Genomic DNA, 15,817 nt, shown 5'->3' with positions numbered 1-15,817 from the left:
TTTAAGGAATTGCAAAATGTGCGATTCCTTAAATGCTTAAGCAAAATAAGGAATCGCAAATTTTTGCGATTCCTTATTTTGCGATTTTTTGTTACATATCAAAAAATGCTAAAATGCCTTTTGCGAGTCGCAAAGGCCGTTCTTTCCATGGGGGACTTTTTTATACTATGAATCAGATGCCCATAGCACCTAGTAAAAATGGAAAAAGTGTTCAGTGGGCCCAGCAGTATGTTTTAAACCAGCCCTCCACAACAATTCCCACAACAAATTCTGGCAGGCCTGTGTGGAACATGCAGTCCTCAGAGGTATGCATACCATTGACCTTGATGCCATCAACAAAACCTCTTCCACCATCAGAGGTCATATCTTCGTTCCTCCCTAACAATCATTGCAGTCTCCTCCCTTAGTCTGTGAAAATCTGTATAGCAACCATGCACAACAATCACTCACTCTAAAATAAATGAGAATGGCGTCTCCTGGATTCTCTGTTAGGGGCCTCATGACCCCACTTCCGCCTACACACATTTTAGCAGCTGTAAAGGAAGTGGGATGCACAGGGTAGTTCTGTCTAACTTACATCATTTGTTGTATATATCTTCATAAACATTGATTGGAGACACTGGTCTTCAAACACATGCTCATAAATACAATGACCTACTACGACGTAGCCGTGGGAGGGTGGACAAATGGAACAAGAGAGTATGGAAGGCAGTGGTCAAGGGAGAGGAAAATGGAGAGACGGATTGATGGAGAGGTGGACAAATGGATGCAGAGGTGGATGGAAGAGAGAGGGTAGGATTGATGGAGAGATTAATGAAAAAGAATGGAGAGAAAGAATTCTATATGGATCGGTGAATGATGCCTGAGTGGATGAAAAAAGACAAAAGGTTGGAAGGAAAAGGAAAAAGAAAGATGGAAAAGGCACAAAGAAGGAAGGAGAAGTGAAAGGCTAGAAAATACACAAAAGAATGAAGAGAATGAAAGAAAACTGAAGGAAAACTGAAAAAATAATAAGGATAAGATCTAAAAGAATAGGAGAGAGATTTATGGAAGGGAACTAAAATAAATTAAAAAGGAATGAAGTAAAAAAGGACAAAATGCTAGACAATAAGGAAAAGAAATGTAACAAAAGTGCAACAAATGAAGATAGAAGGAAATCATGGAAGTACAAAAAATAAAAGAAAGATGGAAAGCTAGTAAGAATAAAATCCCTAGATGCAGGAAAGAATATTGGATGGAAACAAAGACAGAATCTGGAAATAGAGAAAGGAGGAACGAGAGACATTAAAAAGAAGAAAGGAAATGAGTTAGAAATAAAGGTGGAAACAGTAATTCTACAAGAAAAGAATGAAAAAGGAAGGAAAAAAATGGGCGGAAGAAAAGCCCTATTGAAAGTCTGATGAAAGAAAAGTGAGTGAAAGAAAGATAGATAGATGTGGCAAATTCTCCATCCCCAATATCTCTATGCTGGAAAATCCCTTTCTTATGGAAAAGTGCCCATGCAGTACTGCTTGTAAAGCCTATAGCTTGAAAGAGAATTTATTTTGAAAACTATTTTGAGAAATGTAGCTCCGTTTTTTAAAAAGGTTCTTTGGAAGGAAATTCCCCTTCAACATATGTGAGGGAGGTAAGCCACAAAACACAATCATTAATTAATTTAATTATTACATGACATCCCATACGGAACTTATTTTAAATGCTCTACCATTTGGCTAATTCTTTGAAAATTGAGGTCTAAAATGTACCATTTGGGCCAATTTTTTTTTTTTTTAGATTACCCTCGGGTGGAACAATCCCCTGAGCGACTGATGGTCTTGCTTGTCTTACTCACTCGCTTGGTGCCATTAGGAATATTGTTGAAATTCAGGGTTATTTTATTTTACTGGCTACTTATTTCTGGGGTGATTTAGATGTTGACGGTTGGACCACTGACAGGCTGTCGGTGGCAGCCAACAGCCATTAGGTCCAACTGCCATATTCTGATACTGAGTGTTGGACCTTAAGCTGTCAGATGCAAGACCGCCAGCTCCACCAGGATCATAGACCCCGATGGGGTGGCAGTCGCAGCAGGGTCCCTGAATGGCGGCAGTGCTGCGGCAGTCACCGCCGTCAGGACTGCAATATCCCTTTCCGACAGCCTTTTCATGATGGGAATCCCACCTGGAAAAGGTTGTTGGAAAGGGATATGGGAGGCTACAAACAAGCCTCCTGCCATCATAGTTAACGGAAAAGTGGCCCCAAGGGCACACTCACCTCCGTGCACCTTGTGCCATGCACGACATGGTTCATGGCACTAGATGCACGGACGCACACTACGAAGGCATGTGTTGGAGCCCTTTTCCACTACCGCAGCATGCCCCCATCATCGTACTGACGCCTTTCCGAACGTCAGCCCAGCAGTTGAATTGGAATATGGCGGCCGGACCTCCACATGCTCATCAGGCAGTCTACCAACTGCCGCTGTGGAGGCCAGCAGTTTGACCGCCCGGCATCAGAATGATGCCCTTTATCTCTAGAGTTACTAAAAATGTTACCAAAAAATGAAAATGATCTTGTGCTCTCTTCTAGGGTGCAAAGCAAACACAAGGAGATAATTGGGGGTGCGCTGAAACATTTCAGACACTCACCCCCAGTCACAGATCTGGCTTGAATTCATCATCGCTCTTTAGCACTCTTCGCCACCCCAGTTTAGACCCAACCATATGCAAATCAGTCTTGACCCTGTCCTTCATGGGAACAGTCCAGCCTGAACTGCCAAGCCCGGTCTTCCTGGACCGGAAGCAAGCATCCTGGGACCGGTGTACTTCTAGGGTGTGGCGTATGCTTAACAAACACTCTAAAATCAAAAGAAGATATTAATATCATAAACACAGATGTGCAAGCATTGGCAGGTTACATACATATGCTTTTAGAAGATGGAGGAGCCACTGAGCTAATTTGCAAAGTTTTACACTTGTGACCTAAATGTTGCAGAAACATATTTGCAGCAAACATATTATCCCATTGAGCTATCTAACTAGGACTCAAACTTGTAGTCTGCAGAGAAAGCACTGTAACATTTAAAGCTATTATGTGAAGATTCAAAGTTGTGACCAAAGATTTCACCTATTTACCTGCAGAAAGTGAATATGCACCTATTTTATCCACATTGTAGCTTGAGGCCGGTTGGATAAACATAGATATTTTTACAATGTGTCTTAAACATGTAGCTATCTTATGTGGTATGTTGTGACGGCTAAAGTAAACCAGAGCAGAGTCCTTGTGGGGTTTCCTTGCTGTCAATATTTGTTGGGAAGAGTAAATGCAAATAATTTTAATATATTGGCACGGCATAGGCCAGTTTTCATTGCCTTTGCCCTCCTGATCTTAACGCCCTTTCTGTTTTCATCCTGCAGATGTGTGGGCTCCTCGAGCATTTTATTTTTCATCAGCCCTGGCCAGTAGATCCTTGTGTACAACACATGTGTAGTTATTGGTGTGCCTTGGTCACCCCTTATCAATAGGATTAACCAGAAATATAGTGAACAGAACCTGATTAGAGCCTGAGTGCTGGTAAACACACAACATTTTACCCCCTTTAGCTAATTTAATTCAAGGTACGCACCTGCCCAATGGCGATTTTGTTCCCTAACTCTAGCCATAAAACATTGATAGGTCCACCTGTCCATATGAGTCCAAGTTTTTTAATGCTGAGAAAATGGTTAGGTTTTTAGAGAGGCTTTTCTGATGTTTCCTTTTTACTTTCTTGCAGGTTTTCTGACAATGGCATTGGCTTGACCTTAGCCAGGTAAGATCGCCATTTCATTCTTTGTCGTACTTAAACTTTGAACATACAGCAGTTATGAATTTAATTTTTTTCTCTCCAAGCGGCGGAACCTTTCCAGATGATGATGGCTCCAAACAGGAAGTTAAGAACAGTTTATTTGTTGGTGAAAGTAACAATATTGGAACAGAGACCATGGAGAACTCAGTGTGGGGGCCGGGAGGCATGGACCATCGTGGAAGGACACTCCCCAGAGCCCAGTATGTTTCTTAAAGTTCAGTCAAAATGTAATGAGATCTGCCCTTCATGCAACCTGAAGGAACAAAGTATTGTGTATATGTTCTAATTCGAATGACAGTAGTTGAACTACAATGCAGTCTTTAAATAGGAGAATAAACGGCCCATTCAGAGAGTATGGCTGTATGTAAATAAAAAAGAATACAAAAAGCTTATCTCAAACAAGTGGCAACATATACTTGTAAAAACTGTGTACAATGTATGTATATTACCCATAACGTAGCTCTTACCTGTTACACTCTCAGTACCCTCCTCAAAGCACTCCTCTAGTGGCTTACCAGTGCCTCCAGTAAACTGGTCCTCTGTGACTGCTAGATGGACTTCAAATAACTCCCTTAATGATTCAACTGTTCCTTAAATTATAGTCTCCTCTGTTGCTACTCAGATGATTCTATGTGCTACTCCCTTGGATGCTCCACAGTACGTTCAGTGAGTTGGTCATCAGTTTCTCCTAGTTGGACAAAGCACTCACTATGCTTCTGCACAGCAACATTAGGCCCACCTTGCTTCCACTATGTGAAACCTCACACACTTCACCCAACATGCCCCATATAAGGCAAACTATAAACACAATTTTCTTTCTCCTTTCTACGTCATGTCTTCCCCCCACACATTTGAACACTCCCAAGGCTCCATCTGCCCACACAACATAATTTGTCTCCTTACCAATGCCACTGTTCTGTTTTACTACTATTGATCTTATACACTTTTCCATCTTATTTTGTTCTTAACTGTAGGAATTTTCCAATTCGAGGAATGCAGATCTATGATGGACCAATCATCATCCAAAACTGCACTTTTCGGAAATTTGTGTCCCTGATTGGGCGACACACAAGTGCCATTGGTTTCCGGCTGAATAACTCTTGGCAGAGTTGTCCCAACAACAACATTACCAACACTGTGTTCCAGGATGTACCTGTGAGTTTTGCTTTCTTTTGCTGAAGAGGACAGAGTTAGTGTTGTGGCTGTCTTGGATGTGAAGTGTTAGTTGAAAATGCAGAAGGTGATATAGGGCCATATGTATCAAGCAAATTCGCATTCGCAAACGCCGAATTTCGGCTTTTGCGAATGCGAATTTGCTAAATGCTATGTATTAAAAAAAATCTGGTGCAAAACAAGGAATCGCAAAATTTGCGATTCCTTATTTTGCAATTGCATTTAACCGCATCCGCGCTCAGAGAATTCTCCTCCTGTGCTCAGATTTTCAAAATCCCATGCTTCATGACGAGCTGGGCTCGGCATCAGCGTGCGAGGAGGCTACGCCATGACGAGCCCAGCTCGTCATGAGCTTGGAAGGGGTTAAGGAATCACAAATTTTGCGATTCCTTAAATGCAATGTATGAAGCAAAAAAAATAATGCAAATTGTCCTTAATTAATCGCAAATGACCACCAACTTCAAGTTGGTGGTAAGTTGCGAATTACTTGAAAAATGCACATTTTTGCATTTTTCAAAGTGCCATGTGACGCACATACACGCTTATTTCAGGGGTGCAACAGGGTGTCCTTTGGACACCCCTGCACCCTTGAAATTATTCTCAATTTGCGATTCTCAAATTGCGAATTGCAAATTGAGAATAACTTCCCATTCATTCCTATGGGCCTCCTGGCCCATAGAAATGAATGAGAAAGTATTCTTTAATTGTGGTTCGCAATTTGCTAATCACAATTAAGAAACACTAATAATTCGCAAAAAATTGCGAATTTGTACATACATCCCAATTTGCGATTCTGATATAGAAATTTCTAAAAAAATCGGTATTTCAGAATCGCAAATCAGGTTGATGATACATATGGCCCATAGTGATGACAAAAGAGGATGGGTATTTGACTTTTTCACTCTCACTGCTCCTCTTTCAAATTCCTCCCTCCAACCACTATCTCTTTACAAATTAAAGACCTTTCAGGTCTGGTACAGCCTCCTGCAAATTGTACATTTTTTTCAGTCACGCCTCCACAATGTCTGGATACTCCCTGTCTGTGCATGAGGCATGGTCAGGAAGGGTGGCCTCCATTTTGATGCTGAGCATTATGTAGTAGCTACGCCCATGTATGGGGTGAGTTTCTTTTTTCGTATATTTCTAGTTGGGCTACAGCCATCTTAAGGGTTTTTGGGACAGCCACCACGGCAATCATAGTATTTAGCCCCCTGTTAGGAAAAACATAAAATGTATTTTCCTTGTTTCATCTTTATCAGGCCTTTATGATTTCAAGCAATATTGAATTACATATTAAACTTTCAGAAATAGGGGTACACAAAAGCAGCAGAAAGCAGAAAGCAGAAAGCTCAACCTGCATGGTCTGCGCTAATCACATAGTACCAGATCTAGATTTCTCTTGTCTATCGCGAACAATATTTTATGGAAAATTCAACATAGAACGAACCTGCTCCTTCCATTGTATATTAGTCCCAACAAGGGTGACTTGGTGAATGTTTAGTGGGCTATTGCATCATTTGAAATTGTAGTCTAATTGCTAGTTTAATCGCTGGATGTTCGTAAGCCCATATAAAATGTCCCTCCATACAAGCATTTCCGCTGCAACAGGGATAACCACATTAACACTCTGGAGAGAGAATTAGAGAGGTTAGGTAAAGAAAGATGAGGTTGAGAGAGCTGAAATAGATGAAGGGGAGATACAGGGAGGTAAAATTGCAACAGAACAGTGATCTCAGGTAGGAGTAGGCTAAAGAGAGATGAAGCATAGAGAAAGATGTAGAGAAGTAAACGTAGGCACAAAAAGAGGTAGAGGGACATCGGTGGAATAAGTAGAAAGCAGTGGGGTTGAATAATGGTATATTGAAAAGGAGAGAAAGTAAATAGAGGTGGGGTAGATAGAAGAATTAAAGAGATTGTGGTAGGTGTCCTAAAGATGGAGAGAGGGGTACAGAGAGAGGGGTGAGAGGGGAGATGTGAGGTGAAGTAAGAAGAGAAATATGAGAGAGAAAGATATGTAAGGAAGATTGAGAAGTAGAGCATTGTAGATCGATGAGACATAGAACTAGTTAGTCAGAGAGATGGGGAAATGGACATCCAAAAAGATAGAGGGAGGGGCCGAAGAAAACAAAAGTGAGATAGAGACGTGAGAGACAGAGGCACAAGGTGGATATAGATAGGTACACAGAATTAGAGAGAGTGGCATAGAGGAGTACGCAAGGTACAGAGAGAGATGATAGACTGAGAAATAGCTGACATAGCAAGAGCACAACAATAGAAAAGCAAAGGGTGGTAACGTGGGGATCAATCAATCAGCGGGTTTATATAGTGAGCTACTCACCCGTGAGGTTCTCAATGCGGCAACAGACCAAGTGAAATCGTCGGAGTTACAGGATTTCAGGAGAGAGGCAGAGTGGATAAGATAGAGAAACTGAAAGAGGAAAGGGAAGGAGGGAAAATCTTCCTACTGTCTTAGTCGCTATCAGGGTGCCGCTTAGAAGGTGTGGGCCTTGGGCGACTGCCTACCATTATAATGCCTTAAAAGATCTCAGAGATGAACATGCTACGAGACAGGGGGCAGTGACAACTCACAGTACATCATTCGACCCTAAATCAACATTGACAAGTGAATCCCTTAGCCTCTGTTAAATTTGCTATTTTATGACACCAATCACACCAGCTCGTTCAATCACAGAGAAGTTAACATTATCAATGAACAGACCAGCTTTTGCCACTGTTATGGGTAAGCATGCCTATGTTTGAAGATCTGACTTTAGCTTAGACTTACTTTTGTACTACCTACATCTATGTAGTCCCCACCTTCTCTATCGATTTCACACTAGTGCGAGTGTATATACATACACACACACCCATACGCACACACACAAACACCTTTTTCATGACGATCGTCATCACATAGAAGAGCCATCTTCAGCCTGAAGAAACAAGCAGTCCAAATGTTAACTAGGCCCTAACGCGCACTGACTATGGGGGCAAACATTTACAGAAAAAGGGCCAAATTGCCGGCTGGGGTGGAAGCAACCATGGGCCTGAACTAGAGTTTGGTGGATTGTTTAATGTTTGTCAGGGCGACAGAGCACTTGACTCTGCCATCCTGGCGGAGGTGCCATCCATCAAATTTAGAATGTCGGTCAGCCCTATGGACATCTCTAAACATTCCATCATAGTAGTTCCGGTCAATGGTGAAAACGTTTGATCAGTTGCTCTGGAAAGCATGATCACCAGATGCTGAATATTTCCAGTGTTACATTTTTCAAAAACAAATTCCCAAAGCAGGAGTTTGTTTTTGAAAAATGTTAAACTAATGGTCCCCACCCCATGGAAGTTGTCACCTGGCTGCTCATTCTACATTGGGCATACGGTTGGATGGTTTACCTCCAGTCAGGCCATCAGAGGAGTATGCTGATGAAGGAACCAGAGTAGGCTCAGTCGTCAACATTTTGTTGGTCTCACAAACTGTAAATCACGCAGCGAGCGAGAGTTTGCTGTAGACGGTACTCTGTCGCCGTTGCACCGGAGAACTAACCTCCCTGCCAAATTTTATATGTGTGACAATCTGTGGACCTCCTGAACAACAAAATCTATGGATTTCTGGTAGCTCAAAATTAATTTCAAAACACAACTCGTACTGATGTTACCTCATTCCCTCAATTTGTGAAGTGCTTTGATATCCTTAGGGATCAAGTTTGCGCTATATAAAACTATAAATAAATAGATTAATTGAATATTGTTAATTATACGCTTCTGTGAGCGTTCCGCCTTCTAATTTTAGAGATACTGCTACATTAGCCTGCTTGTGCTTTTCATAAGTTGCATTATTTTGATTTCTAATGGTGGTGCCAGTGATTCAGCCATGAAATGAATCTTAAACAGCTTTCGTCAAAAACCCAATTTTTAGTTGTCTACAATTTAAATACAGAGCCAACAAACTCCTGGAAATGAAAGCTGCCAAATCATATCGTTAAATTATATTTCTTGTGGAATTTGAGCAAAACTTGCCCAGAAATATTGGGGGTTTGGCACGCGACAAGGATTGTGTCATGTCCTGACTGAATTAACATAAACCTGACCTTGACACATTGTGTTTGGGAATCAAATGTATTTTACCAGAACACAATGTAGATAGTGTTAATATTTAGTAGAAAAGAAAAGTTGCATGCGGCGAGCATGCCCAACATTGAACACTTTTTCGACTTGGAGTTATGGTGAGATTTATAAACGTTAATAATTGAGTTGTGCCTGATATGCTGAGGGCGGCTACACATTTCAGGCCAGATGTAGGAAGCCTAATACCGGTCGTTAACGGCCGAAATTACCGAATTTCGGCCGTTAGCGACCGATATTAGGCATTTGAGATGTAGGGGCCAAATTTAAGGATTCTGTAATTTACTGAATCGGTAATTTAAGGAATCGGTAAATTTCTGAATTCTTAAATACTGATTCGGTAAGTTACAGATTCTTAATGTAGGAAGCACTCAAGTGAGTGCTTTTCACTTGTAAGGATTTGTTACTTACCACCAACTACAAGTTGGTGGTAAATAACGAAAACCGTAAAAAAAGCAATTTTGTGCTTTTTTAACAGTGCCATGTGGCAGACATACATGCACTTAGGGCATGTATGTGTGCCACATGTGCACCCATGCACTATTCAGGGGTGCAACAGGGTGTCAATGTGACACCCTGCCACCCTTGTAGGTCTTTCCCCTCTCACCGATTCGGTATTTACCGATTCGGTATTCCCCATTTATTCCTATGGGCCTCAATGAATGGGGAATACCGAATCAGTATTTACAGAATTTTACCGATTTGATAAAAAATACAGAATAAATACCTTCATACCATTTACCCATTCTAAAATACCGAATCTGTAAAATTCGGTATTTCAGAATCAGTAAAGGGTATTTACCTACATCTGGCCCTTGGACACCAAATCCTACGCACGGGATCCTATCCTCCTGTGAAGGAGGTATATCTGGGAGTAAGTGGGAGAGCTCTCCCTAGTGGCGGACGGAAGAGGGTCCATGGCAGGTTTCAGTCTGCTCTTTCGATACCACAGCGTGACTGATACTTGAGCTACGTATATAATATATTTATATTCTGTCTTGAATATACTCACCACCTGCAATGCACAAAAGGAGAAACTAGCAGCAACTCCCTCAAGAAAATTGTAAAACGTCTACGAGCCCAAAGAGTGCCCATGCTGGAACGTGTTGTGCACCATCACATGTCAACACTCTTTTGACCATCTGTCTTTTTGTCCTATGGCTTTCCATCGTCTCAATTCACCTCTTTACCATCTCCTAATTTACTTCTCAAGCAGATTGTGTTTGTATGGCTGAGATACCCGCCACCCCCTCTCAACACAATCCCCAAGAATTGGGAAACCGGAAACAGTTCTTGAACTTTTGGAAGGCGGGAAGGGAGTCACCCTTCCCGGCCGTATTTATTAAAATATGAAACAAAAGAAAACATTAAAATAACAGTTTCATATAATGTACAATTTCATTTCCACATTACGATGTTTGGCTAACCTTAACAGATCTCTAATACAAAGGTTCTCCTAGCCGAACTAACATCCTACAAAACATTTGACTTGAAATTGTACATCCTAACGTTAAGGGCCAACGGCAAGGTCGTAACCGGTGTCAGATCCCTAAACCAGAAATACCCCCCTCACTTGTGAGAGGAGCGACCGCACAGAGGCGTACCTCAAGTGCATCTACCAATTTCCCTTTGTACTTGACGGGGGCCCCAATAAACTCGACGCCATTTAACGGTCGTTCGAGGACTCGTGTGAGGTGTCTAAAAAGGTAGCGTAAACCCCCTCCCGCACCCCACACAACTTACCCATCTGCCGTCGCAGATGTCCTGGCCCCGGGAAATTCCCCAGGAGGGGCCGTAGCCCCTCCTATCCAGGAAGGGGCCTTGACCACCTTTCCTTTCCTTCCGGCGGCCTCTCCTTAGACAGGACCGCCTCCCCGTTGAGGGGCCAATTGGCCACCTCCCCCGCGCGCTCCCATCCGTAATGGGTGACGCCCCCTCATAGGGATCTTCGAATTACTGCTCACCGATCATGACCTTACCGCCCGACCAAAAATAAATACGACAAGTCTAACTAAGTTACTAAGATTACAATAGCAAACATCACTTATTACCAAGCGTCAATACTGCTCAATCCTTGTTCCGAAACTTTATTTGCAAAACATACTGAAAATAACCAATCTTTATTGCACTTAAGAAATTACACGATATCATCACAACCTGTAAGAAAACAGAGAAAACAAAAAAGATACTATATCAACTGTATTCACAACGAATCGCTGTCCTCAGGGGCTGGTGGGTGGGTCAAAATTGGCTCTTCGTTCCGTCTCGAGCTCACGTGCAGCGGGGAGGTGCAGCTTCAGAGCACAGGAACAAGAGGATGCTTTCTTGGCTTCCGCTCCTTTTATCCGTCTTCAGGGTGGGCGTGAACCCGCCCCCGCCTGCCTCCGAGGGCGTGGCCGGCCGCGTCGGTGTCTAGGCCAGCCCACTCTAGGGCGGGAAAAAGGCGCGCCCCGGCTACGCCGCTTCGGGCATACCAGCCGAGACTCGCCTCCCGCCCAAGATGGCTTCCCGGGGGGATCGTGGTACTCCACCATACGTTCGGGGGGACCGAATGGTCGCCCCTTTCCATATGGCTGAGATACCCGCCACCCCCTCTCAACACAATCCCCAAGAATTGGGAAACCGGAAACAGTTCTTGAACTTTTGGAAGGCGGGAAGGGAGTCACCCTTCCCGGCCGTATTTATTAAAATATGAAACAAAAGAAAACATTAAAATAACAGTTTCATATAATGTACAATTTCATTTCCACATTACGATGTTTGGCTAACCTTAACAGATCTCTAATACAAAGGTTCTCCTAGCCGAACTAACATCCTACAAAACATTTGACTTGAAATTGTACATCCTAACGTTAAGGGCCAACGGCAAGGTCGTAACCGGTGTCAGATCCCTAAACCAGAAATACCCCCCTCACTTGTGAGAGGAGCGACCGCACAGAGGCGTACCTCAAGTGCATCTACCAATTTCCCTTTGTACTTGACGGGGGCCCCAATAAACTCGACGCCATTTAACGGTCGTTCGAGGACTCGTGTGAGGTGTCTAAAAAGGTAGCGTAAACCCCCTCCCGCACCCCACACAACTTACCCATCTGCCGTCGCAGATGTCCTGGCCCCGGGAAATTCCCCAGGAGGGGCCGTAGCCCCTCCTATCCAGGAAGGGGCCTTGACCACCTTTCCTTTCCTTCCGGCGGCCTCTCCTTAGACAGGACCGCCTCCCCGTTGAGGGGCCAATTGGCCACCTCCCCCGCGCGCTCCCATCCGTAATGGGTGAGGCCCCCTCATAGGGATCTTCGAATTACTGCTCACCGATCATGACCTTACCGCCACAGGCCGGATAGTTAACCGGCTATCCGGACCCCCCACAATACTCCTGCCTAAAGGTCATGTCATAAAGTCTTTAGCCATGCTATCAGGTCTCCTATGAGTAACTTGTTCCCCATCCGGGACAAATGAACACCATCCCCCAAATACATACTGTCCCCTTTAATACAACCATGCGATATAGAATGCAGTGTACTTGAACGGAACAATCTACTCACTTTATTATTAATTTTCCTTACTGAATGATTCAGAGCCGAAACAGAAATAGCCCCCCGCCACACTTTTCGTGGGATCATATGGGACCATGCAATTGTGCACCCTGGAACTCTTCTCGCCAACCAACTTACTGTGGAAAGCATCGCCTCAAGAAGAAGTCGTCTACCAGTGGTCACCAAATCATTGCCCCCAAGATGTACTATGACTACAGACGGCGGTGACCTCGTCCGCCCTAACAAACCCTCGAAAAATGATCGAAACTGGTCAATACAGAGCCCGCCCTTTCCGTAGAAGGACACACTGTACCCGTATTCCCCAGCCACGTGAATCATGTCACCTGCTTTGAATACGTCCGCGGCACGCCTCACGTATGAGTGGCCCACGACCCACACCTCCTTTTTCACAGCCGGTAATGTCTGACCGCTGGCCCCCCGGTGTCGGGTCGACTGCACAGTCCGCCCCGCCTCGTAGGCTTGCGCAACTGAAAATCAAACAAAACAAGAAGCGTGAGTACATCATTACAGCTTCACAACATGTGCAACCGCACATACCTCTTATAACAGTTCGAGGACCAACGCCCCACACGTTTTACTTGTTCAAAATTCAGACCCCTGGCTGTAGCCTCCGTAGCAGCCCCTATCCGAAAGGAATGGGTCCCAAAGTCGCCGGGGTTCAAGCCCGCGGCCGAAATCGACATCGCAAGCACCCGCTGAAACCTCGTCAGTGGGGTGGCGTCAGCGTGTCTTAACAAGGTCCCCCCCCATGCTGCCACCCTCTGCGCTAAATATTCCTCTACGCACACAACAGGGCACATGGGAGACCCGGGGATCCTCTGGATGATTACGCAGTCCTCGATTGCACCCTGATCGGATTTGGACCTGACAAACGAGACCGTCATTGTCTCCTCCCTGACCTGAATGTGCTCCCGGCACAGTCCCCCCATCGTATCCTGCTTGTTCTTTGCCACTAATTCGCTTACCCGCATAGCCCCATGGAATGCTAATGCAAATGCGGCTCGGAACAACACTGCTTCGTACTGGGATGAACATGTTACCGGTAGCACGGACAATAACAGGGCCAACCTATCCAGACCTATCGGGTGCCTATCGTCTACTCTGCGACCCTCAAGGCGTTGCCACCCACGTAGCGCTTTCTGCACAACGAAAGACGCTGTCGGGTCCTGGATCCCATGAGCCCTTGCCATAAAGGAAATGGCGGCCCGATGCCTCTGGGCCGTAGCTACTGACTTGCCTGCCTTATGTAAAGAGAGCAGGAATCTCACTACAAACTCTTCCTGACCCCAAAGTTCCCCCCCGGCAGTACCCAAAAAGGCCCAATAGGAACGGAACGCCCCTTCATATGCCTTCCTCGTCCTGGGTGCTAAACTCTCTCCCACGAGGTCTTGTAGTTCGGGGCACCGAGAGACCAGAGAGCTTCGGGAAAGGGTGCCGCCACCGGGTCCGCTGTGGGCAGAAAACCCCAGAAGGCCTGCATACGGAAACGAGAAAGCGCATCAGCCGCTTGGTTCATCACCCCCGGCACGTGTCGCGCCCTAAACAGTACATTCAGTTGCATGCACAACAACACAATTTCCTTGAGCAGTCTCAGAATCAATTTGCATCGTGCTGCCTGACTATTGATACACTCAACCAGGGTCATGTTATCAGACCAGAACAGAGTGATCCCTAAACCCTTACCCTTCTGGCCATGTTTTCAAAGCCACCAGAATAGGGAACAGTTCGAGAAAAGCAATGTTACTCGTCAACCCGCACTCATGCCACCATGACGGCCATTTTTGAGCCGACCATTGTGTACCCAATATGGCGCCAAAACCCATACTCCCCGCCGAGTCTGTCCAAAGCCCCAACTCCTCGGAAGACACCGCTGGTTTGTTCCAGACAATTCGACCATTGAAATCCGCCAGGAATGCAATCCAAATGCGCATGTCCTGGCGAACCTCTGCCGAGAGTCTCGTGCGATGATGTCCTTCCTTCAAGCCGACCATGGATTGTGCAATCGAGCGGGAAAAAGGGCGCGCCATCGGCACTACTCTTAGGGCAAAATTCAACTGACCCACCACCTGTTGCAATTGATGCAGGTTTACTTTCGTTGCACGAATACATGTCTCAAGGGATAACCTAAATTTTAACACTTTTTCCTTGGGTAATCGAAAACAACCTTCCACCGAGTCGAGCTCGATCCCCAGAAACTCGATCAAGGTCGAGGGACCCACAGTCTTACCTGGCGCCAAAGGCACACCGAATTGATTCATTAGGACACAAAATTCATGTAAAGCCTGTCCACACTCAGAATCCCCGGCTGCCCCCAAAAACAGAAAGTCATCGAGATAGTGCATAACATGTTGAAAACCTGTCTTCCTCGTGAATACCCACTGCAGAAAACAACTGAACTTTTCGAAATAGGCACATGAAATCGAGCATCCCATTGGCATACATCTATCCATGTAATAGCGACCCTGAAACTGAAAACCAAGTAGACGCTGATCGTCTGGGTGTACCGGGAGCAACCGGAACGCTGACTCGATGTCCGATTTGGCCATCAGCGTCCCGGGCCCCAGGCGATTCAACATGGCAACGGCCTCATCGAAAGATGCGTACCGCACCGAACATACTTCCGGGTCTATCGCGTCATTCACGGAAAGACCACGTGGGGCTGACAAATTATGTATCAGCCGAAAGTCACCCGGGTCCTTCTTGGGGACCACCCCTAGAGGAGAACACACAAAGTTAGCAACTGGTGGCAAATCGAATGGACCGGCGACACGACCTCGAGTCACCTCTTTTCCAATCTTTACCTGTACCACCGCCGTGTGCTGTAAGACCGACATTTGATTCTTACAATTTGGTACCCCCTGAAAATCCCCCACTGGGATGCGGAAACCATATGAAAACCCGTTCCGTAACACCCCAGCGGAAGCATGATCCGGGTATTCGCTGAGCCAAGGAATCATTGCCATGGTATCAATCGGGGTCGGTAAAGGCGCCCCTCGGACTATATTAGACCTGTTTGGCGCCTCCCTTACCACCGTTATCACCCGTTTTGGCTCTGCACATGGACTCAGGATGGGATGGCTGCCCGCACCCCCCACACTCATGTCTGAATTTGCATGACCCCTGGGGCCTGGTACATTTGCCTCTGTTA

The 15,817-nt window shown here is 45.1% G+C and overlaps 1 protein-coding gene across 1 annotated transcript in view; it reads left to right on the top strand.

Moving 5' to 3' along the window:
• Nucleotides 1-15,817, top strand: part of CEMIP (cell migration inducing hyaluronidase 1) — an 857,787-nt gene that overhangs the window by 723,836 nt on the left and 118,134 nt on the right. Inside the window, exons 19-21 of the mRNA XM_086957874.1 lie at nucleotides 3,752-3,787; nucleotides 3,868-4,023; nucleotides 4,798-4,978. Coding sequence (XP_086814000.1) covers nucleotides 3,752-3,787; nucleotides 3,868-4,023; nucleotides 4,798-4,978 — 373 coding nt within the window. The remainder of the gene's footprint in view (nucleotides 1-3,751; nucleotides 3,788-3,867; nucleotides 4,024-4,797; nucleotides 4,979-15,817) is intronic.

The sequence above is a fragment of the Lissotriton vulgaris genome, chromosome 2_1 (assembly GCF_964263255.1).
Source record: "Lissotriton vulgaris chromosome 2_1, aLisVul1.2, whole genome shotgun sequence".
NCBI classification, from domain to species: domain Eukaryota; kingdom Metazoa; phylum Chordata; class Amphibia; order Caudata; family Salamandridae; genus Lissotriton; species Lissotriton vulgaris.
The sequence above is the reverse complement of the archived record's forward strand: the minus strand, read 5'-3'. Positions and strand labels throughout refer to the sequence as shown.